The 24,823-nt window shown below is 43.0% G+C and overlaps 1 protein-coding gene across 1 annotated transcript in view; it reads left to right on the top strand.

Annotated features, from left to right (window-relative positions):
• Trit1 (tRNA isopentenyltransferase 1) overlaps positions 1-23,473 on the top strand; it is a 51,167-nt gene extending 27,694 nt beyond the window's left edge. The window contains exons 2-9 of the mRNA XM_013016738.1: positions 5,680-5,825; positions 10,530-10,672; positions 15,661-15,772; positions 16,115-16,227; positions 17,012-17,089; positions 20,829-20,938; positions 21,251-21,368; positions 23,213-23,473. Of these exons, the coding sequence (XP_012872192.1) occupies positions 5,680-5,825; positions 10,530-10,672; positions 15,661-15,772; positions 16,115-16,227; positions 17,012-17,089; positions 20,829-20,938; positions 21,251-21,368; positions 23,213-23,316 (924 nt within the window). The 3' untranslated portion in view covers positions 23,317-23,473. The remainder of the gene's footprint in view (positions 1-5,679; positions 5,826-10,529; positions 10,673-15,660; positions 15,773-16,114; positions 16,228-17,011; positions 17,090-20,828; positions 20,939-21,250; positions 21,369-23,212) is intronic.
• Positions 23,474-24,823: the final 1,350 nt, after the last annotated feature.

The raw sequence follows: 24,823 nt of genomic DNA, 5'->3' as shown, positions 1-24,823 counted from the left end.
AAAAAAAAAAAAAAAGAAATGAGGAAGTTGTTAATAATTATTCCTGTGACAGTTAATTGTTTTGGAAAAAAATTAGGTCTTATATTACATATGCCATAATAAATTTCAGATTGGTTTTGATATCTCTATCTATCTATATATCTGTGTATGTGTCTGTGTATAAAATGAAACTTTGAAGTAGATAAGAGAGTATACATTTGATTGAATAGAGTCTTGTTGTTGTTATTGTTGTTTTATTTTGTTGATTGTGGGGCTTGAAGTCAGGACCTGGACTTTGTTCCTGAGCTTTTTTTTGCTCAAGGCTAGAGCTGTACCACTTTGAGCCACAGCACCACTTTGGTTCTGGTTTTCTGGTAGGTAGTTGGAGATAAGAGTCCCATGGACTTTTCTGCCCCGGCTGGTTTTGAACTGCGATCCTCAGAACACATTCTCCTGCATAGTTAGGATTATAGGCGTGAGCCACTGGCGTTTGGCTCATTAGACTGTGACTTTAGAGTTTTGTGGAGCTTTGTTGGTAATCTTTTTCTTTTTTTAGTGGTACCAGAGTTTGAATTTAGGAACTTGTATAAGATATTGCACTTAATAGTAAAAATGTAAATTCCTAAGTTCCCACTCAGAGGAGAGTGTATAAAATTTGTTTTACTAGGGCTGGGAAGGTAGCTTAGTGGTAGAGTGTTTACCTGACATGCTTGAGGCCCCGGCTTCCATTGCTCAGCATCACATAAGCAGAAAACTGGAAGTGGTAGAGACTGCTAGCCTTGAGCTGAAGAGCTGAGGGACAGCGCCCAGGCCCAGAGTTCAGGCCCCACGACCGCCCCCCCCCCCAAAAAAAATTGTTTTACTCATATAAATTCTTTTCAACTGTGAAAATGAATAAATTGTAGCTATGTGCATCAGTTGGAATGGAAGAATCTCTTTTTAGAAGAATGTAAATGTAGGAAGTTACAGAAGAGTACCTGTGTGTATGTCCTATTTATGCTACTATAAATGCTAAAAAGGAAGCAGAACTAACCAATGTGTACTTCTTTATTGGGGACCCATACACATTACTAATAATGTAAGAAAAGTGATGGAATGATAACATTTCAGAATGGCAATTCCATTTTAGATCAGAGCCAGGTGTTGGGATGAGAATGCATATACTGGAGGCTTCAGTGATATTGGTAGTGCTCTATTTCTTACGTTGAGTTCACAAGTATTTATTTTATTATTAGGCTTCATAATTTATACATGTTTCTTTCTACAGGTATTGGGGTTTGAACTTGGGCCTTGGGCTTTTCCTTAGCTTTTTTTTTTTTTTGATCGGCCGTGGGGCTTGAACTCTGGGCCTGGGCGCTGTCCCTTAGCTCTTCAGCTCAAGGCGAGTACTCTACCACTTGAGCTATAGCGCCACTTCCGGTTTTTCTGGTGGTTATTGGAGATAGGAGTCTCACGGTCTCTCTTGCCCGGGCTGGCTTTGAACCGCGATCCTCAGATCTCAGCCTCCTGAGTAGCTAGGATTACAGGTGTGAGCCACCAGCGCCCGTTAGCTTTTTTTTCTACTCATGATTGATGCTCAACCACTTGAGCATGCCTCCAGTTCCAGTATACAATATACATATTATATATATCCTTTCATATGGAGTACTTTATAATTTAAAAAAGGAGTCAGGTGCCAGTAGCTCACCCCTGTAAGCCTAACTACTCAGGAAGCTGAGATCTGAGAATTGTGGTTCAAAGCCAGTGGACAGGAAAATCCATGAGACTCTTATCTCTATTAATCAGCAAAAAGCCAGAAGTAGAACTGTGGCTCAAGTGGTGGAACACTAGCTTTGAGCAAAAAAGCCCAGGGAGGGCTGGGTATATGGCCTAGTGTAGAGTGCCTTCCTAGCATGCATGAAGCCCTGGGCTTAATTCCTCAGCACTACATATACAGAAAAAGCCAGAAGTGGCATTGTGGCTCAGGTGGTAGAGAACTAACCTTGAGCTGACGAAGCTCAGGAACAGCACCCAGGCCCAGAGTTTTTAAACCCTATGACTGGGGGGAAAAAAGTATGTAGAATCTCATCACTTTTTTTTTTCTTTGTTTTTTGGTTGGTTGTGGGGCTTGAACTCTGGGTCTAGGCATTGTTTCTAAGCTCTTTAGCTGAAGGCAAGTGCTCTACCTACCACTTGAGCCACAATGCCACTTCTGGTTTTCTGGTGGTTAATTAAAGATATGTCTCATGGACTTTCCTGCCCAGACTGAACTGTGATCCTCAGATCTCAGCCTCCTGAGTAGCTAGGATTATAGGCGTGAGCCACTGGCACCCAACTCCATCACTTTTTTTTGGACCAGTCTTGGGACTTGAACTCAGGGCCTAGGTGCTGTCCCTGAGCTCTGTGCTCAAGACTGCCCCTCTACCACTTGAGCTTCAAGTCTACTTAGGATTTTTTTCCCCCGTGTGTGTGTGTGTGTGTGTGTGTGTTTTGTGTGTGTGTGTGTGTGTGTTTAATTGGAGATGGGAGTCTCATAATGTGTGTGTGTGTGTTTAATTGGAGATGGGAGTCTCATAATGTGTGTGTGTGTGTGTGTGTGTGTGTGTTTAATTGGAGATGGGAGTCTCATAGACTTTCCTGTCTGGGCTGGCTTTGAACCAAAATCCTCAGATCTCAATTTCCTGAGTAGCTAGGATTACTGGTGTAAGCCACTGCCTCAGCTCAGAATCCTAGCACTCTTTGCTGCAGGAGGATCAAAAGTTCCTGACTAGCCTAAGCTACACAATGAGCCTAACTAAAAACAAAAGTATCTGGTCAGCCTGTTTGTTTTGTTTGTAAATGGGGTCTTGCTATGTTTGCCAGGCTGGCTGTAGCTCCTGGGCTTAAGTGATAGTTGTCCTGCTTCATTCTCCCACTTGTGGTTCAGTCAACTTTTTTCCCTTTTTTTTTTTTGGTACCAGAGATCTGACCAGGACCTTGTATGAGCTAAGCAAGTACTCTACTCCTGAGCTACTCTCCAGTCAGCCTTTTTAATTTAACAGGCAAAGTATTCATACTGAGGCCCAGAGGATAGAGTATTATCCAAGATCACAATAGTTTCAGGGCTTAGGCAAGTATATTAAACTTTTCCCCATCAAATACATTGTACTACATTTCCCCCCTCTTTTTTACTCTCAGTCTGATATCTCACAGTTTTTCCTTCCTCTTCTCCTAGCTCCCAGCCCCTTTGCTAATTATGTTATATAATGATGCTTTATTTTAGTTTGTAATTATGTTCCCTGTACTTAAAAAGAATAAAAAATTTGTTTTTCTTTTTAAAATACAAGGCAGTGCTTTTTCTTTATGAGCCTTGATTGGTAACTTTTTTTTTTCCTACGCTACCAGGTCTTCTTAAGTGTTAGTGGGTTTCCTTCTGAAAGAAAGAGATTATCTGTTTCTGTGCCTACAGATTGACTGGGAAGGGAAGGAGAGTAGAGATGGTGATTTATCTAGTTACAGAATCTTTTTTTTTTTTTTAATCAGTTGGGTTGCTGGTGGCTGTAGTAATCCTAGCTACTCAGGAGGTTGAGATCTGAGGATTATGGCTCAAAGCCAGTTTAGGTCTGAAAGTCTATGAGATTCTTATCTCCAGTTAACCATCAAAAAAGCTGGAGGTAGAGCTGTGGCTCCTGTAGCAGAGCTATCGCTCTTGAGCAAAAAAGGTCAGAGATAGTACCTAGGTCCTGAGTTCAAGCCCCAGGACACACACACACACACACACACACACACACACACACACGCACGCACGCACGCACGCACGCATGCATGCACGTTCACACACACAGAAGTTCTTTTCAAAAGGAAAACCTCTGTTAAAGCAAATAGTAAGTAGCAGGAATATAAAAAACAAGTGACTAAATTAAATGGAGTGCTTGTTATTTTCAGGAGCTTTTAGGGGGGGCTTTACATGTTACATTGGACAGATGAGAAGATTGAATCTCAGACAGGTCGAGTAACTTGCCCAAAAACAGGGCTCTGGAATTTGAAGTCTCTCTGAGAACTTGTGCTTATTTGGTAAAGTCTTAAGTGACAAAAATGTGTACTTTTACCACATAGAAGTAGAGACTTCCTGAGTCTTAAGAACTGTAGCTTAGAGACCAATTTATATTTTCTCTTAAAAAGCAAAGTTGCACACTGGATGTCACCTGAGTAGCTTCCTCTACAGCTGACACTTGGTTCTGTGAGACCCCTTGTGATTATGCTTGGTAAACTGATTTGAAATAAAAGTTAGAAACTTTCTTTTTTGTCAGTACTGGGGCTTGAACTCATTTGTTAGTCAGGCTCTTCACCACTTGAGCTGCATACCTGGCTTGAAAACTTTGGCTTTTAGCAGCAAAACTCAGAAAGTTCTTTTTTTGGGGGGAGGGGGGGTTCTGGTCGTGGGGCCTGAACTCTGGGCCTGGGCGCTGTCCCTCAGCTCTTCAGCTCAAGGCTAGTGCTCTACCACTTGAGCCACAGCGCCACTTCCGGCTTTTTTCTTTTTGCTTATGTGATGCTGTGGAATCGAACCCAGGGCCTTATGCATGCAAGGCAAGCGCTCTACCACTGAGCCACCTTCCCAGCCCAAAACTCAGAAAGTTCTATAATAAAATAATACTGAAAAGAGACAAAAAGACCTAAAAATTTCTAGACCTTGAAGGTATTACTACCATATATATATTTGTGCCTTGTCTTTTTTATGTAAGTTCCTTCAGAACTAAGTGGAAATGTTTGTGTGAGCTTAGAGGGAACATTCAAGCCTGGCATCAATTCATCTTTGTTCTACCTTTTTTTTTTTTCTCTGCAAATGCATGGGATTTCTTCCTAGTACTCCTTCCCAAGTGTCAGGATTCTCTTCTTCATATTAACTATGATGATGTCTTCCTTAATGTCCACATTGAAGATATATTTGCTCGGGACAAAATTCCTATTGTTGTGGGAGGAACCAATTACTATATTGAGTCTCTGCTCTGGAAAGTTCTTGTTAATACCAAGGTAAGTTTAGTTCATTTGTAACTCACTGAGGAAATGGGTGTTTCTTTCATGATAGCTAGTTTTAATGGGAGGAAGGTTGACTCTTGGCTTATTTCTTATGCTCAGCAGTTGTTAATTTTCCTACTTAGTATTCTGCAGAAAACACTACCTCCATATGTGAAGTATGTTCCTCCAGGCAGGCCTAAGGGCAGGGGCTGTGTGTGGGAAAAAATATTCCTGTGGATTAATTAGCATCTTCATGTAAGTTAACAGTGCATTAGTCTGATTCAGCATTTCCTGGCTGGCAGCATAATACATATGTCAGAGAGATGACCAACACTGACTGACCTTTCTTGTGGAGATGCCTCTGTGTGTGGGGAGACTTATCCAAAGGTAATTTACCAGCAGTTCTGGTCCTCTCTTTAGTCATCCTTGCTGAAAGACTAGTTTCCTGGATATGTTAAATGGATGTGTTAGCACCAGTACAGGGAAGGGTAGCTGAGTACTTCCCTATGCAGTAATCCTTCCTTTGTTTGCTGTGGCCTCACAGAACTTAGCATAGAATATTGAAATTTTTGGTTTATGATCTATCTCTCACTATACAGTAAGATCTTCTGATACAGCTCTGTTCTTTATTCATAATGCTAACTAAGCAAAATGTCTGGCCCATACAGTATAAAAATGTATTGCATTATTAAGTGACATTGACTCTAAATTGCATTTTAACAGTCTCAAGAGATGGGCACTGGGAAAGTAATTGATCTGAAAGTAGAGCTTGAGAAGGAGGATGGCCATGTACTGCACAAACGCCTAAGCCAGGTGGACCCAGAAATGGCTGCCAAGCTGCACCCACATGATAAGCGCAAAGTGGCCAGGTAAGAAAGCAGCATGTGCCGGGGCTGGGAAGGTGACTCTCCTGATAAGCTTGAGGCCCTGGGTTCAATTCCTCACCACCACATAAGCAGAAAAAGCAAGAAGTGGTGCTGTGGCTCAAGTGGTAGGGCACTAGCCTTGAGCTGAAAAGCTGAGGGACAGCACCCAAGCCCAGAGTTCAGGCCCCACAACAGACAAAAAAAAAAAAGTAAGCATGTGCCTACTGCTCCTGAATTCTTATAGAGTTGAGAGGCAGAGAAGTTTACTTTGCCTAAGTAACAGAAGACTTGGTAATAGTGGAGATTGATATGTTCTTCCAGCTCAGCAGGTTAGGAGGCCCAGGACTTGAACTGAGACAGTTGGACTGTCTCAGTCCAACTCCCTCAATAAACAGTTGCACCCTACTTTGTTGTTACATTTTAAATGCATAGTACATGATCGTTTTTTCCCTAGGGCCTATGTAATCTTGCTTTGTTTTCTATTTGATCTTTGCTTGTATAACAGTTTTCATATAAATTTTTTCTGGCATGTAGTCCGTTTACATTGTGATTTGGGTTTCATAATTGATTGTGCAATGCTGAGTTCTGCCCCAGCAGCTTTCCCAGTGGGAGGTGAATTTTGTAAACTGTCTCATAGATCAGCTCACCTTTGCACATGAACACTGTCTCATAGGGAAGAGACGTGGTGAATTACTTCATAAGGTCATGTTTTCTTAGGTGGTTTAGAATTGCAGTTCTATGTGTTAGCTTTACTTTTCTGCCATGTTGAGGGATTATCACATCTAGCACAACGGAACATCTAATGAAGCTGTATGGATACAGTTTACATAGTACAGTAAGAGCTGGGCTTCAGTGCTTCACACCTATAAATCCTAGCTACTCTGGAGGCTGAGATCTGGAGATTGCCATTCATGGCATACATGGGCAGAAAATTTTTGCTAGACTCCATCTCCAAAATAAGTACCAAAAAGCATGGTGGGGTTATGGCTCAACTGGTAAGGGAACAACCCTAGCAATTGGGCTACAAACCCCAATGGGAGAGACATATGGAAACATCTAACAATCATAGAGTTTGTAACGAAGTAGTTTACCCAAATGATTTTTCTTTCTTCATTATTCTGTCTCCTAGGAGCCTTTTCAGAATATCTTTTCCTAATTGTACCACATTTGCCGATGAAATTTTTTATGAAAAATAATAATTTATTTATTTTTGTCTCTGGGGCTTGAACTCTGGGCCTGGACACTGTTTCAGAGCCATTTTGTTCAAGGTTATTGTTCTTCCACTTTGAACCACAGCTGCACTTCTGTTTTTCTGAAGGTTAATTGGAGATAAGGGTCTCATGGGGACTTTTCCACCTAGGCTGGCTTCAAACCGTAATCCTCAGATCTCAGCCTCCTGAGTAGCTAGGATTACAGATGTGAGCCACCATTGCCTGACAGAATAAAATCTTTCCAGATAGGATTGTTGTTTAGAGGGCCACATTTCATTCTAACATTTTTTTGTTCCTTTGGGCAATATCACTCATGTTCTCTCTGGGGTACAGAACCCTCTTTCTACCCACTGCTATCTGGATATTTGTAAGATCATTTGTAGACCATACAAAAGTCAGTATAGGCAGGTAGGCCATGAGTAGCATAGAAGCATATGTGTCTGGCCTGTTAGGTACCAAAAGATTTTAGCTGGTGCCAGTGGCTCATTCTTATAATCCTAGCTACTAAGGAGGCTATGATCTGAGGATCATGGTTCAAAGCCAGCCTGGGCACAAAAATTCCTGTGAGACTTTTTTTTTTGTCAGTTGTGGAGCTTGAACTCTGGGCCTGAGCACTGTCCCTGTGCTCTTCAGCTCAAAGGGAGCACTCTACCACTTGAACCACAGCACCACTTTGGTTTTCTAGTGGTTTATTGGAGATAAGAGTCTCATGGACTTCGCTGCCTGGGCTGGCTTTGAACGGTGATCCTCAGATCTCAGACTCCTGAGTAGCTAGGATTACAGGCATGAGCCACTGGTGCCTGGCATCCTGTGAGACTCAGCCAATCAATCACTCAATCAGTCACCCAATCAATCACTCAAAAACTGTAAGTGGAGCTGTGATCCAAGTGGTGGAGTGTTAGTCTTGAGCAAAAGATTTTAAGGGACCTTGGACTGGTTGTTTGCCACTCCTGTATGATGAAGTTTATACTTTCTAAAATCCAGACATTTATTTTTTTATTTAGTTAATTTTTTTTGTCGGTCGTGGGGCTTGAACTCTGGGCCTGGGCACTGTCCCTCAGCTCTTCAGCTCAAGGCTAGCGGAGCTACAGCGCCACTTCCGGTTTTCTGGTGGTTTATTGGAGATAGGAGTCTCACGGTCTCTTCTGCCCGGGCTGGCTTTGAACCGCGATCCTCAGATCTCAGCCTCCTGAGTAGCTAGGATTACAGGCGTGAGCCACCAGCGCCCGGCTTAAATCCAGATATTTAAAAAAAAGCATTTTAATAGAAATACTTCCATTAAAAAAAAGCCCTTAGGAATATTTTGATGAGCATTCTTTTTTTTTTTTTTTTTTGGGTCCAGTCGTGGGGCCTGAACTCTGGGCCTGGATGCTGTCCCTCAGCTCTTCAGCTCAAGGCTAGCACTCTACCACTTGAGCCATAGCACCGCTTCCAGCTTTTTTCTTTTTGCTTATGTGGTGCTGAGGAATCGAACCCAGGGCCTTGAGCATGCAAGGCAAGCGCTCTACCACTGAGCCACCTTCCCAGCCCCATTGATGCGCATTCATTTTTATGACTTTTTTTTTCGGGGGGGGGGAGGTTGGTTGTGGGGCTTGAACTCTAGGCCTGGGCGCTGTCCCTCAGCTTTTCAGCTTAAGGCAAGAGCTCTACCACTTGAACCACAGTACCACTTCGGTTAATTGGAAATAAGAGTCTCACAGAATTTCCTGCTCTGGCTGGCTCTAAACCACCATCCTCAGATCTCAGCCTCCTGGGCAGGCATGAGCTACTGGTGCCTGGCTTATGACATGATTTTTTTTGGTCGTGGGGCCTGAATTATGGGCCTGGGCTCTGTCCCTCAGCTCTTTAGCTCAAGGCTAGTCCTCTACCACTTGAGCCATAGCACAATGTCTAGCTTTTTTTTTTTTTTTTTTTTGCTTTTGTGGTGCTGAGGAATCAAACCCAGGGCCTCATGCATGCAAGGCAAGCACCACCACTGAGCCACCTTCCCAGCCCCCATGACATGATTTTAAAGCGAGGTGTTTATTCTGTTTCTGTCAGTTTGTTTCTGTCCACCTGTCCCTCTCCTTGGTTTCACATTTTGTGGTCCTAGGAGTTGAACTCAGGGTCTCTATTTGCCAGGTAGATACTGTACCATTTGTGCTGTACCTCAACTCTTATTCTCTTATTCTCCACTCCTTGAACAAATCAGTTAAAAAATTGTTATTGTTACTTATTAAGTAGTTGTATATACAGGTTACAATTCCATACATCAGGTAATGAGTATATGCTTCTTGGGTGTCACCCCTTCCTTCATTCTCTCTCCCATTTTCCCCTTCCCACGGCTACCCTCAAGTTATATAGTTCATTTTTTACATAATGTAAAAATGTAAATTCAATATCATGATTACATTTTCTCACCTTTCCTCCCTGCATTCCTGTAGCCTGCCCCCCTTTGTTTACCCCCAAAACATGCTTCCACTTCCTGGTATTCATTTTGATATTTTAGTTGTTCAGAAGAGTTACACCTTTGGATTCCTTCTCCCCTGAGCATACTGTACCCTCCTGTAATCAGTTTGGACAAATCAGTTTTTTCTCTCTTAGCATTGCTCTTTATTTTGCTGCTTCTAAACTAATATGAGCTTGAGGATCATGTTTTAATGAGTCATTAGAAGAGTTCTAGAGTCTCTCCTTTAGAGAAGACTGAGGGTTGTGTGTGTGTTTTCACCTTTATTTTGGGTTGAGTCTGCATTCTAAACTCCTTATAAGTGAAATATGTTACTTTTTTGTTTCTGATAGATCCACTTTGAGCGGTCATTGATACTGAAAGACAAGGGGTCTCTACTCTTGTGTTAGAGTTCCCGAAAACAGAAGTGAGTCAGAAAGGGAAAGATCACTTTCAAGCTGATAAGTTGCAATCATGTAGAGTGGTAGAGTATATATTTGAGAGTTTAGTTACTTAGTGCTGCATAATATAATAGACACACACAGCTTAGAGTAAGTCTGTGTATTTTTTCTTCAGTGATCTTTGTGCCAACAGAGTACTGGATTAGCCAGGAGTATTCTTGATTAATTTTAGACATATTTAAGAAGAAAGTTGATGAGCTGGATATACTACATACTTTCGAACTGTGGGAAAGGCACTCCAGCGAGACCAGACTTGTTGGCTTGTACAGAGTGTCCCAACCAAGCTCTTTTACTGTTCACTTGAAAGTGAGTCTCATTCTATTTGTGTGGAGAAAACTTAGTTATTTTTGAACCTATTTAACTTGTTTTAGAATATTGGTTGGAAGAATAATAGTATTTCTCACTTTCTATAGAATTTTCCTATTTAAGATCTTTCTGAGACCCTGTAAGATTATACTCACCCTGGACCTTGTTGGGGGGAAGGGGGAAAGATACACTATAAAAATGAAAATGTGGCTTTCTGTAACATTTGTCCTTTTTCTTTGTTTCAGTTGGGAATGATTATTTACTAATAATTTCTATGGATTCCTTCCCCCTTTAAACAACTTAGGAGCTTGCAAGTGTTTGAAGAAACAGGAATCTCTCACAGTGAATTTCTTCGTCGTCAACATGCAGAGGAAGGCGGTGGTCCCCTCGGAGGCCCTCTGAAGTTCCCTAACCCTTGCATCCTCTGGCTTCATGCTGACCAGACAGGTAAAAGCCCTTTGATCACCTAGAGTCCATTTGAGGTAAAACTTACAATGCTAAGTTACTATTTATGCAGTGTTAGAACCATGGGTGGCTCATAATAATCACTAGTTAGTGCTAGCTATTAAATTTATTATCGCAATTATTATTTGTTGACTTAGGCACAGTGCCATTCCCTTAGGTATCTGTCTGAAAAGTGAAGGTTAATGCTGGTTCTAACATGAGATGCATGGCTTGGACAGGATGAGATGAGTAGAATGGAAGTAAGATGGCTGTCTAGTGAAGGTCCAAAGGAGAATAGAAAAGGAAGTTTTCCTGTGGAAAGCATCCCATCGGAGTTGGCTGGAGGGTGGATCACTCATAATTTTAGCACAGGCCTGAGAAGTGGATATGATGATATGCTGATGGTGTTTATTGCTCAAACATAACAGTGTCCTATAATAATAGTAACTCATTCATCCAACAAAGATTCAGTGAGCATTCTAATGAAGAACCATGTATTCTATGAAGTAACTAGGTTTCAGAGACGATGCCTGTTCTTAAGGACTGCCCAGTCTGGGAGGGTGCTAATAAAGAGATGGATATACTGCAGTGTGAGAAATGCAGGTTAGAGTGCTGGGAGCCACAGAAAAGAGATGGTGATCATTCTCTCGGGAGGTGGACAGTTTGTAAAGGTGTGAGCTGGGGCTGAGAATGAGATGATTGTGTAGTGTAGTCATAAGCAGAACTTGTGCCAGTACTAGCTAGGACTTGAACTCAGGACCTGGGCACTGTGTTAGCTTTTTTGCTCAATGATGACATTCTACCACTTGAGCCACACACAGTTCTACTTCTGGCTTTTTGGTGGTTAATTGGAGATGTGAGTCTCAGATGTTTTTGCCTTGGCTGGCTTTGGACTGTGATCCTCAGATCTCAGCCTCTTGAGTAACTAGGATTATAAATTATAGGTTTGAGCTACCAGCGCCTGGTCTGTGTGAGTTTTTAGTTTACTTTCTGTGCTCAGGTTCTTCTATGAAATGGAGATAATCATAGAACATATTTCATAGCGTCAGTGAGGATTAATGAATTAATAATACATACTGAGTTGTGGGCCAGGGTATATAGCTCAGTAGTAGAGCATTTGCCTGACATGCACAGGACCCCTAGGTTAAATCCCAGCACTGCTAAGTAAAGGAGTTAATAAATGAAACACAAGATTTTTTTTTTTTTTATTGTCCAGTAGTGGGGCCTGAACTCTGGGCCTGGGTGCTGTCCCTCAGCTCTTCAACTCAAGGCTAGCGCTCTACCACTTGAGCCACAGCACCACTTCCGGCTTTTTTCTTTTTGCTTACGTGGTACTGAGGAATCGAACCCAAGGCCTCATGCACATGCATGCAAGGCAAGCGCTCTACCACTGAGCCACCTTCCCAGCCCTTAATTACAGTTCTAAAACTTGGTACCTGCCACTTTTGCTCATTGGCTAGTACTCTACCAACTGAGCCACACCTCTAACCCCAAGAGCTGCTTATTTCTCTTCTTCCTCTACCCCCCCATAAGGCTTTTATCTCCAATTAACCACCAAAAGGAGATAGAAGTGGAGTTATGAGGTCTCAGAAAAAAAAAAAAAACAGACAAAAACAGTTATGGCTCATGTGGTATAGCATTAGCCTTGAACAAAAAAGCTGAGTGAAAACCGGACACTGATGGCTCATGACTGTAATTCTAACTTCTCAGGAATCTGAGATCTGAGGATCATTGTTCAAAGCAGCTCAAGCGGGATGTAAGACTTTTTTTTTGGATGTAAGCCACCAGAAAACCAGAAGTGGCACAGTAACCCTGAGCAAGAGCTCAGGGAGAGGGTCCAGGCCCTGAGTTCAAGCCCCATTACCAACAACAACAGAAAGCTTAGGTACAGTGCTTATACTATGACTGGCACACACAAAAAAAGGCAAAACCTTCACCGTTTCCCCCAGCATCTTCTTATGGTCAGAAATGGTTTCATTTAATTACTTCAAATGAAATGTTAGCTGAACAGAACTCTTTTTTTTTTTTTTTCCCAGTCCTGGTGCTGGAACCTAGGCCTGGGTACTGTCCCTGAGCTTTTTTGCTCAAGGCTAGTGCTCTACCACTTGAGCTATAGGTCCATTTCCAGCTCTTTGGTGGTTAATTGAAGGTAAGAGTCTCATGGACTTTCCTTCCTGGGCTAGCTATGAACAGTGATCTCATATCTCAGCCTTCTGAGTAGCTAGGATTGATTATAGACATGAGCCACCAGCACTTGGTTGAACAGAATTTTTTTCTTTCTAGTCCTAGGACTTGAACTCTGGGCCTGGGCACTACGGCTGAGCTATTGTACTCAAGGCTAGCCCTCTACCACCAGTGCCCAGCCAAACTGAACTTAAAAAAACATCTTTTTTTTTTTTTGTCGGTCATGGGGCTTGAACTCTGGGCCTGGGCACTGTCCCTCAGCTCTTCAGCTCAAGGCTAGCGCTCTACCACTTGAGCTACAGTGCCACTTCCGGTTTTCTGGTGGTTTATTGGAGATAGGAGTCTCACGGTCTCTCCTGCCCGGGCTGGCTTTGAACCGTGATCCTCAGATCTCAGCCTTCTGAGTAGCTAGGATTACAGGCGTGAGCCACCAGCACCCGGCTTAAAAAAACATCTTTTTAAATTGTTACTATAAAGGTGATATGCAGAGTGGTTACAGTTACATAAGTCAGGTAAAGAGTACATTTCTTTTTGGACAGTGTCACCCCTTCCCTTGCTTTCTTCCAGTTTTTTTCTCTTGTCCCACTCACAAGTTATATAGTTCATTTTCAACATAGTTTCTATTGAGTATCACTGCTACATTGAACAGAATTTTTTTGTCAGTTGTGGGACTTGAACTCTGGGCCTGGGGCCTGTCCCTCAGCTCTTCAGCTCAAGGCTAGTACTCTACTACTTAAGCCACAGCACCACTTCCAGTTTTCAGAGTGGTTTATTGGAGATAAGAGTCTCACAAACTTTCCTGCCTGGGCTGGCTTTGAACCATGATCCTCAGATCTCAGCCTCCTAAGTAGCTTGGATTACAGGTATGAGCCACCGGCGCCCAGCTGAACAGAACTTTTAAGGGAAGGAAAATCTCATAAGTTGACCCTGTCTCCTGTCTCTTGCCCTAAATTTGGTGTTGTGTGTAGTGTGTATATTGTTGAGCCTTCAAGATGTAGAGGCTATATCTGTCTGTCTATCTATGTGTGTATTTATTTTTGCCAGTCCTGAGGATTGAACTTGGGACCTGGGTACTGTCCCTGAGCTCTTTTGCTCAAGGCTAGCACTCTGCCACTTAGAGTCATAGCTCCACTTCTGGTATTTTGGTGGATAATTAATTATAAGAGTTTCATAGGCTTTGAATCACGATCCTCAGATCTCAGCATCCTGAGTGGCTAGAATTACAGGTATGAGCCACCAGTACCTGGTTTTATTTCTTTTTATAGGTATAAGAAAATGAAGGACTTGAGAGGTTAAACAATTTGCCACAAATACCTCAGCTAGTAGGCAGTAGAGACTGAATGTAGGCCTGACTCAAAAATCTATACTCTTCTTGTTTCTTGTACTGTACTGTTGGCTAGGCAGCAGTGGTTTTTCCTTAGGTTGTTGTTTTTCTTTTTCTTTTCTTTTTTTTGGGGGGGTCTGGTCGTGGGGCCTGAACTCTGGGCCTGGGAGCTGTCCCTCAGCTCTTCAGCTCAAGGCTAGCACTCTACTACTTGAGCCCTTCCGGCTTTTTTCTTTTTGCTTACGTGGTACTGAGGAATCGAACCCAAGGCCTCATGCACATGCATGCAAGGCAAGCGCTCTACCACTGAGCCACCTTGCCAGCCCCCGAGGATGGTTTGAACTTCTGAGATCTGAGGAACATGTTTGAAGCCAGCCCAGGCAGGAAAGTCTGTGAGACTTACCTCCAATTAACCTCTAAGTATATACTTGAATGACAGTTCAAGTGGTATATTGCTAGGTTTGAATGAAGAAGCTCAGGGACAGTGCAAGTGACAAATACAAGATAAGAGTTAAGAAAGAGCAGATGCTGGTGGCTCATGCCTGTAACTATAATACTCCGAAGGCTGAAACCTGATGATAATGGTTTGAAGTCAGCTTGGGCAGGAAAATCTATGAGACTCTTGTCTCTTAAGTACCTCAAAAGAGGTAGAAATGGAGCTGTTAAGAACAGTAAACAAGGGGATCCTTCCTCACCTTTACAAAGCTAGTAAGTGCAGTTTATATAAAAATAAAATATTAGGGCTGGGAATGTGGCTCAGTGGTAGAGCTAGTAAGTGCACAGTTTATATAAAAATAAAATATTAGGGCTGGGAAGATGGCTCAGTGGTAGAGCGCTTGCCTTGCATGCATGAAAAAAGCCAGAAGTGGTGCTGTGGCTCAAGTGGTAGAGTGCTAAGCCTTGAGCTGAAGAACTGAGGGACAGGGTCCAGGCCCAGAGTTCAGGCCCCACAACTGGACCCCCAAAAAATAAAATAAAATATTACCCTTTACACAGTTGTATATAGCTTTATATAATGAGAATGGTTATGTTTTATTTTGGCCATTTTTGTTTGGAGTTGCTGAATCTGTCATATGAGTTAAGTTATATAAATTATTATCTCACTTTTCCTTGGGTTGGTTGTGGGGCTTGAACTCAGGGCATGGCCCTGTCCCTGAGCCTCTCTGTACTCAAGGCTAGTGCTCTACCACTCAAGCCACAGCACTACTTTCTGTTTTTGAGTGGTTTATTGGAGATAAGAGTCTTATGGGGACTTCTCTTGCCTAGGCTGGCTTTGAACCATAATCTTCAGATCTCAGCCTCCTGAGTAGCTAAGATTACAGATATGAGCCACTGGTGCCCAGCTATTATCTCACTTATAAAATCTGAATAGCTCTTCCATTTGAACAGATTCTTTTCTTTGTGGCAGCCTGTCCATTTACTGTGTAAGTGTACAGGAGGTACCTGCAATATGTTGCTATTTCATGGGCTAATTTGATTAAAGTTTTAGATGAGCGCTTGGATAAGAGAGTGGATGACATGCTTGCTGCTGGTCTCTTGGAGGAGCTAAGAGATTTTCACAGGCGCTATAATCAGAAGAAAGTTTCAGAAAAGAGGTGAGTATTTGACTGTGACTTTAAAACTCTCTACTCTTTGCCTTTGGCTGAAAGACCAGAGACCTAAATACTAGCTTTGGATCTTGTTTATCAGTCTTTGCCCTAGGCTTTGGGAGAGCTGGAAGGCAGATTAGTGTACTTGTTACAGTTGCAGTTTTATTCAGGCATTCCTGGGAGTCACTTTTCAAGGAAGTAATCTGGGAGGGAATGGGGAGAATTTTAGAATCAGTAATTGCTGAGAATCTCAATGTTTTCATCTGAAATGAAATGGTTCTAGAAGACAGTGTCCAAGGCTTAGTTTTCAGAGGCAGTGGCTCATCTGCTAATGCTCTGTGTTCCCAGCCAGGACTATCAACATGGTATCTTCCAGTCAATTGGCTTCAAGGAATTTCACGAGTACCTGATCACTGAGGGAAAATGCACACCAGAGACAAGTAACCAGCTTCTAAAGAAAGGTGTGAATCCATCCTTCTAACTAGTCTTGGACATCCTTGGATGAGAGAGCACCCTACTGTTATGGTCTGAGCAAGAGCGGAGGCTAGAAGAAACCCCCAAATGCCGTCAGCTCAAAACTGAGATTGCTGCCTATGTAGTCTAACTTTGTGCTGCTTTTTTTTCTTTCTTTCTTCTTTCTTTCCTTCCTTCCTTCCTTCCTTCCTTCCTTCCTTCCTTTCCTTCTCTCTTTCTCTCTCTCTCTCTTTCCTTCCTTCCTTCCTTCTTTCTTTCTTTCCGTTTTTTTTTGCCAGTCCTGGGACTTGAACTCAGGACCTGGGCACTGTCCTTGAGTTCCTTTTGCTTAAGGCTAGCACTATACTACTTGAGCCACAGCGCCACTTGCAGCTTTTTCTGTGTATGTGGTACTGAGGAATCGAACCCAGGGCTTCATGCATGCCATACCACTAAGACACATTCCCAGCTCCTGTGCTGCTTTTCTCTGTTGGGTTGTGTGGGTCTTTTCTTTTCTTTTTTTTTGGGGGGTCTGGTTGTGGGGCCTGAACTCTGGGCCTGGGTGCTGTCCCTCAGCTCTTCAGCTCAAGGCTAGCGCTCTACCACTTGAGCCACAGTGCCACTTTCCGGCTTTTATCTTTTTGCTTATGTGGTGCTGAAGAATCGAACCCAGGGCCTCATGGGTGCAAGGCAAGTGCTCTACCACTGAGCCACCTTCCCAGCATGTAGGCCTTTTCTTAACAAGGAAAGAAATGCTTACCTAAATTCTCCTGTATCTACCATATCTTTCAGGTATCGAGTCTTTGAAGCAAGTAACTAAGAGATATGCCCGGAAGCAAAACCGATGGGTTAAAAACCGTTTTTTGAGCAGTAAGTCTCTTGTTTATCATTATCCCTTGGGACCATTCTTGATAGAATATAGGTATCCTCTTCTCATCCAGAAAATGAACTTCTGTTTCTGTACCTTGCCTGGGGGAAGACCTGCCTATATAAATAAATGATTGTTCAGGGGTATTTTTTTGTGATATCCCAGAAAAAATCCAGACAAAAATGACTTAAGTTTCTATTGAGTAGTCTCCTTACACTTTGATGAGATGGTATTGATTTCTAATATATAAGGGTAAATGAGCAATGTATCAGCAGAGTTGATGTTCATGGTTGATTTTAGCTTCAGCTTTGTATCTAAAGAACACTTAGAAATCTATAGGGTGGTACTGTGGCTCAAGTGCTAGAGCGCTCGCCATGAGCTGAAGAGCTGAGGGACAGCACTCAGACCTAGAATTCAAGCTCCATGGCCTAGTTAGTATGAAGTCCTGAGTTCAAACTACAGTACTGAAAAAAAAGCTTTTGAGCCAGGTGCCGGTGGCTCACACCTGTAATCCTAGCTACTCAGGAGGCTGAGATCTGAGGATCCTGGTTCAAAGTCAGCCCCATGATCTGCCCCAAAAAAAAAAAAAAGCTTTTGAGCCGGATGGTCACTTATAAAGACAAAACTGTGCTGAGTATATATGGCTTAGTGATAAGAGTACTTACTTAGCATGCATTAAATCCTGGGCTCAATTCTTTATTACCACATAAACAGAAAAAGCCAGAAGTGGCACAGTGGCTCAAGTGGTAGAGTGCTAGCCTTGAGCAAAAGAAGCTCAGGGACAGTGCCCAGGCCCTGAGTTCAGGCCCCCAAAAACCTTCAAGCCAGCTGGGTGCCAGTGGCTCTAGCCTATAATCCTACCTACTCAGGAGGCTGAGATCTAAGGATTACACTTCATATTCAGCCTGGGCAGAAAAGTCAGTGCAACTTCTAATCTTCCAGAAAACTGGAAGTGGTACTGTGGCTCAAGTGGTAGAGCACTTGCCTTGAGCTGAAGCGTCCAGGGACAGTACCCAGGCCCTGAGTTCAAGCCCCACGATAAAAAAAAAAAAATACCCAAAACAAAACAAAAAACCAAACCTTTAAACCAGGTGCTAGTGGCTCATGTCTATAATCTTAGCTACTTAGGAGGCTGAGATCTAAAGATTGTGGTTAGAAGCCAGCCTGGGCAGGAGAGCCCCTGAGACATTTTTTTCTTTTTAATTACAGTTCTTTTTTTTTGGGGGGGGGTCCGGTCGTGGGGCCTGAACTCTGGGCCTGGGCGCTGTCCCTCAGCTCTTCAGCTCAAGGCTAGCACTCTACTACTTGAGCCACAGCGCCACTTCCGGCTTTTTTCTTTTTGCTTATGTGGTGCTGAGGAATCGAACCCAGGGCCTCATGCATGCAAGGTAAGCACTCTATTTTTTCTTTTTGCTTATGTGGTGCTGAGGAATCGAACCCAGGGCCTCATGCATGCAAGGTAAGCACTCTACCACTGAGCCACCTTCCTAGCCCCAGGTTGTTGTTTTTCCTTGTTGTTGTTGTTGGTCATGGGGCTTGATCTCTGGGCCTGGGCGCTCCTCAGCTCAAGGTGAGCACTCTACAACTCCAGCCACAGCTCTACTTCTGGTTTTCTGTGGTTAATTGGAGATAAGAGTCTTATCGACTTTCTTGCCTGGGCTGGCTTTGAACCATGATCCTCAGATCTCAGCCTCCTGAATAGCTAGAATTATAGGCGTGAGCCACTGGTGCCTAATTAGGTACAACATTTCTGAGCTTATGAACTAAAAGGAAATTAAGTGTGAGTGAAACTCCAGTATTATCCTGTGGAAATTTTTTTTTGTGTGTCGATAGTGGGGCCTGAACTCTGGACCTGAGTGCTGTTCCCCAGCCCGTTAGCCCAAAGCTAGCGCTCTACCACTTGAGCCATGGTGCCCCTTCCAGCTTTTTCTGCTTAAGTGGTGCTGAGGAATCAAACCCAGGGCCTCATGCATGCAAGGGAAGCACTCTACCACCGAACTACTTTCCTAGCTCCACTGTGGAAACTTTTAAATATACTTCTTAATCATCTCATATTTGTGTTTTGTCAGTAGACTTCTGCATTGTTATAAGGAAGGCTAGCTGAAGTTTCTGCCCCTGTCTTTTGGTACCTCTGAGTATATATACCTTATCCTGTGATGTGACCATTAGATTGCGTTCTTCTTACCCTCTTTTCTTTGTACATCTTGACAGATAGAGGGGAAGGTAGTCTCAGCTAAAGTGGACATTTTTCCAGTATAACTCTTTTCCTAAGTTTGACAATCAGTCTGAAACAAAAGGGCCCTTTTTGTAATAATTTAGAACTTCCTTCTGTGATTACACTACAACTCCCCCATCTCTGAGGCAGGAGGAGTTGATGGCATAGTGTGTCATATGTCTGTTCCTCATTCACGTGTGCTGGCACAGTCCTGGTGCTAGAGTGAAAGGCACAGCTGCCCTGTAAGTCAGGAGCCACGTTTGATTGGCCATGGCAGATCTTCTGGGATATGGTCTGGCTTGAAGCCAGAGGGACTTCCCCACCCCAGCTTGGCCTTGGATCCAGGCCAGAAATAGCAGCTGGGAGCCGAGAACTTGTTGAAAGGTGCTTAGACAGGGCACAGAAGCCCAACAAAGGACTTAGAGGAGAAAGGAAAATGTAGAGTGTCCTGGAAACAGGTGCACAGCTTAGCCAAGGCCAGGTGTGCTGTGGGTGCTGCCTGCACCCTCATAGTCTCACCTTTCCGTGTGGTGGCAGGTGCAGCCCAGTCCAGTTTACGAAGAATCTTATTTGTGGTTGGCACAATCAAAAGGCTAGCACCTGCCAGCCGTTGGCATCTCCATGCCTTTGATGTTTTTGTCCATGGAGCAATGTTCTTTGCCTTTCAGTAACTGACTTTACCTGGCCAGGGAAGGTAAGTGTGTCTAGGGGCTGGTGAAGCTATCCACAGAGACTAAACTCTGGCAGCAAGGCTGACTGAAGTGATAAATGAATGCCTGGAGCTGAACTCCTGGCTGCCTCCAGTCTCAGCCCTACTTGGAAGTGTTGTTTGAGTACTCCACTAGATCTGGCTATCAAAGAAAGGGTTCAACTCAATCGATTCCAGGGCTCTTTCTAGTTCTCAGTTTCGGTGGCTTATTGGCTCCTGTTTTTGTTCCCAGCCCACCTTATCAGCATGCTGTTTCCTGAACACTGGGCTGCCAAAGGGATATGCAAATTTGAGGCTAGTGTCTACTTCTAAAGAGAGCCGTGAACTTTCTTTCTTGCCACAGAGAGCCATAGATGTCATAGAACTTAAAGCAGGCACTTAAAGCACTTAAAGCAGTTTATTTTCTTCTATGATATACTGTTGTTACCTTTTACTTAAAAAGTTTTTGTTTTTGGTACTAACTGGGGCCTGAAGTCAGTACCTGGACCTTGCACTTGTTAGGCAAGTGCTTTGACTTGAGCCACACCTTCAGCCCATGTGCTGTCTGTATGTTGTAGTCCATACACAGGTCATAGAACTGTTACTCCATTCAGTTTACTGATTTTGAAGATTGTGCATCCAAGTCTCTGGTTGTATGTTTTAGGTATTGGCTGCAGATGAGTCATGTTCTGGGTCTTTCTTGGACCGTGGGTAGTATTGATAATGAATAGTGTAGTCAGAATGATTATTCCGTCATCCTTTCTCTTGAGGGATTTAGAGTCTTGAGAGTAGAATAGGATATTGAAGATGACCTCCCAAATTTTCTTTGTCTTATTAGGACCTGGTCCCAATGTCCCCTCGGTATATGGCTTAGAGGTGTCTGATGTCTCCAAGTGGGAGGAGTTTGTTCTCAAACCTGCTCTTGATATCGTGCAAAGTTTTATCCAGGTGACTATTAATAATGGTTGAGTCTATTGTTAGATTTTCAGAGCATTTTTATTGGCTGACACTTTTGTTACTGTGTCAGGAAACCAAGCCTTCTTTTTTATAGAATGAAGCAGCAGGGCTGGCTTCTTTTAAATCTGGAGGCTCTGTTTCTTCTTTCACATTTAGAAAGGTTGTTGCTAAAACCTGTTCACAGCCCACCTGCTTCCTGGGGTACAAAAAAGGAATCTTGGGAAAATCCTTCCCCTCTTAATATCAGAGAATTATATCCAGATCTCTTTGAATCTAATGTTCCACTTATTCTGGTTTTCTTAGGGCCACAAACCTGCTGCCACTCCAATAAAGACATCACACAATGAAACTGAGAACAAAAGAAGTTACCATATGTGTGACCTCTGTGACCGAATCATCATCGGGGACCGTGAGTGGGCAGGTAGAGTTCAGGGAAGGGAATGGAGAAATCATAAGCGTGGGGGAGGGGAGAGTCATGCTGACTTGCTGAAATTTAAAGGTCTTGGTATTGAATTGTTGGAATGTTAAGGGACTGTCAGGTTCCTTTAAGACCCTGTGCTTATATTCTTTGGAGGTTTTCCCATACTAAGGAGCTGCTTCCACATTCTGAAATGCAAAGGAAGGGCATATGACCTCTAGCTCCATCTAGCATGAGTGTTCCTCTGACTTCATGATTCTGCTCAAGAGGAGTTTCTTGACCTTTCATGTTTAGGATTCAGTGGAGGTGAGATACCATTATAAAGGAATGAAGGCAACTCATGCAAGAGACTGAAGAAGCAGAAGCACAGCTGGGAGGGAGCAGGAAGTACAGTCATTCCTTTGGAGCATGGTCTTGAGAAGCCATGCCTCTTCAGTACTGCCCAAGGTAGTTTATTGAAGTAGTGTGGTGGCTGAGATTGTGCTGAAAGATGGCAAGGGAAGCTTCAAGAGCCAACCTGTCAGTCAAATGTAGAGAGTAATAGTACCATTGGCACAAAGGCACTGCCCAGAGGCTCAGTGTCTGCTTAGATCCGCCCTCTGATAGTCACCATTCATTCTGTTGCACTCTCTTGTGGGATTTCTGTAGTCACACAGTGAAGGCCCAGGAGGTCTCACCCCATTTGAATTTAGTCACATTCCAGGGCTCACTTCTTTTAGGCATGGTGGGTCTTACAGTTTACCCAGCAGCCTGGAATCCTGCTCAGAGTACTGCTTTGCTTGGATTCTTAGAAAAGTGTTTTTTTGTTTTTGCTTTTTTTCTCCATTATCAACCAGTAGAATGATTAGGTCTATTAACTGGTAACCCTGGCAAAATGAACTCCATTGTCAGAGACTGGGGATGGCTGTGATTGCCCAACCAGCAGAAGAAGCCACGATTGTTCTTGGTTTATAATGATGAAAGGGGAAGAGAAAGAGTGTCTGATTGTTTTGTAAAGGAAACTTAGTGATTTGGTTTGTCAAATGTCCTTCAGAGAGCCTTAGAGAAGCAACATTTGTGAGTCTTTGTGAGCTTGGCTGTGTAAGCCCATCTATAGTGCCATCTGTCAAGTCCTTGCTCCCATCTCCTGCTGCCATGGAGAGTCAGTCCAGAGCCCAGTTTTTTGCCTTAGGCTCTAGCTGGAGAACAAAGCTGACTTTTCTCTCCAAGTAAATTGTGACTTCTAACCTTTTTCTTACTTAGGTTTGCTTCTGAATCCTTAAAAATGATGTTTTAAATATACAAAAGAATTCATTCTAGCCATCCCTCTCTTTAGGTATTTCCAGGTGAGGTTTCCTTGGGTGGATGAGTACAGACAGGATAGTGAAAATGAGCCTATATAAATTAGTTAGCCTATATAAGTGGTGCACACCTGTAAGATAGCTACTCAGGAGGCTGAGATCTGAGAATCACAATTCAAAGCCAGCCTAGACAGGAAAATCTGTGAGACTTGTCCCCAAATTAACCACCAAAAAAATCACAAATAGAGCTGTGGCTCAAGTGATAGAGTGTTAGCCTTGAGCAAAAAGCACACAGACAGCACCCAGCCCCTGAGTTCAAGCTAGGACTGGCTGGCACAACAACAAACAAAAAGAAATTCTAATCATCTGTTATCTCAGCACTCAGGAGGATCACAGAGTTCAAGGGCAGCCTGGGCTACATAGCGTGAGCCTATCTCAGAAAAACAACAGCTCTGCCTCTCTATGTGTTGATCCTGTTATTTGTTATGAAAGGATTGTATAGTTAAGTTTAATATATCTTTTAATATTAAATTTTGAGTTTTTGATTGTTTGTTTTTGTTTTCTCAGCACATAGGAAATCCAAATCTCACTTGCACCACCTGAAGAAAAGAAGAAAATTGGACTCAGATGCCATCAATACCATAGAAAGACAGAGTATTTCTCCAAACTGAAACATAGAACTTCAAGAGAAGAGATCCTCGGGACAGCATATCAAGGGCCAAAATAAGCATTTAAGAGATATGTTCAGTGGCCTTTGCAAAGGAGGGAGGGTCAAGTTCAGGAAGGAGGTTGCATCTGTTTGTACTGCCCTGGAACGCAGAATGCTGGACAGAAGTATGGTCTTAAGGTCTCCTGTCCCTGGCAGCAGTCTTTCAGCTCCAGTGTGGCTGTTGTGTCTGGTAATGATATAGTTCAGGGGGGGATTTTTTTTTCTTTGAACCTTAAAGGTTTGATTTTAGAAAGAGGCACAGATTGCACATTTAATACATGAGCATCCTTTTAGGGGTGAATACAGGAATTCACTTACATCCCTTAAAAGAAGGCTTTTGTCCCTGATACTGGCTAAAAATATCTGATTTGCAGATGCTTTTGTAGATGACTGAGGTATTGTGAGGCACAAATCAGGAGTTCTGGATTTGGGTACAGCAGGAAAGGGTAAGCCCTAGTGAGATAGTTAAGTGAGCCAGAGCAGCTCTTAGAATTCCAGAGGAGGAGGAACCAGGCCGAATTAGTTGTGAGCTAGAGTATAAAGACAGAAAGCTGTTGGGCTATTCCTGTGTGATAACTGCTGTCGCTGATATCTTTCTAGTAAGGTAGAAATCTATATTTTTATTGAAAATTAAATAAAAAGTTTGCCGGGGTCTCTACAATCATTTGAAATGTACATATGTCCGTGGCTGGTTTATGAATTGTGTGCCAAGTATCTTTTTATTTTTTTGCCAATCCTGGGGCTTGAACCTAGGGTCTGGGCACTGTCCCTGAGCTTCTTTTGCTCAAAGCTAGCACTCTACAACTTGAGCCACAGCATCACTTCTGGCTTTTTCTGTTTATGTGGTACTGAGGAATGGAACCCAGGGCTTCATATATGCTAGACAAGCACTCTACCACTAAGCCCACCCGAGTATCTTCATAGGTCATGCTTTCTACTGATTTGTGCAGCAGATGTGTTCCTGGAATAATCTGGATGGTTTGTCATTAGAGGTCTTTTGTTTAAAGCTCTTACTGTAATGATTTGAGGTGCCAGCAGTATTATTTATTAACTTGCAGGAATTCAACATCTGTGAGGCAGTAACTCTGACCAAAATGAATTTGTTCAGAATCTTGGGATGAGAGGTTCTAGACTTAGGTAATACAGAGGTGAGATGTGACTCTGTTTTCAAGGAGCTTTCATTTATTGTGTACATAACCACCCAGTCTAGGTAAGAAGGTATCAAGGTATATAAAAGCTGCGCAGAATTTCATTTTAGAGAGGAGAGAAAGGAATCATGGAAGAAGGAACATTTCTGCTGGACCTTAAAAAAATGCTTTTGGGCTGGGAAGGTAGCTCAGTGGTAGAGTGCTTGCCTTGCATTTATGAGGCCCTGGGTTTGATTCCTCAGTACCATGTAAGCAGAAAAAGCCAGAAGTGGTGCTGTAGCTCAAGTGATAGAGCGCTAGCCTTGAGCTGGAGAGCTGAGG

The sequence above is a fragment of the Dipodomys ordii genome, unplaced genomic scaffold (assembly GCF_000151885.1).
Source record: "Dipodomys ordii isolate 6190 unplaced genomic scaffold, Dord_2.0 Scaffold33, whole genome shotgun sequence".
NCBI lineage: Eukaryota > Metazoa > Chordata > Mammalia > Rodentia > Heteromyidae > Dipodomys > Dipodomys ordii.
The sequence above is the reverse complement of the archived record's forward strand: the minus strand, read 5'-3'. Positions and strand labels throughout refer to the sequence as shown.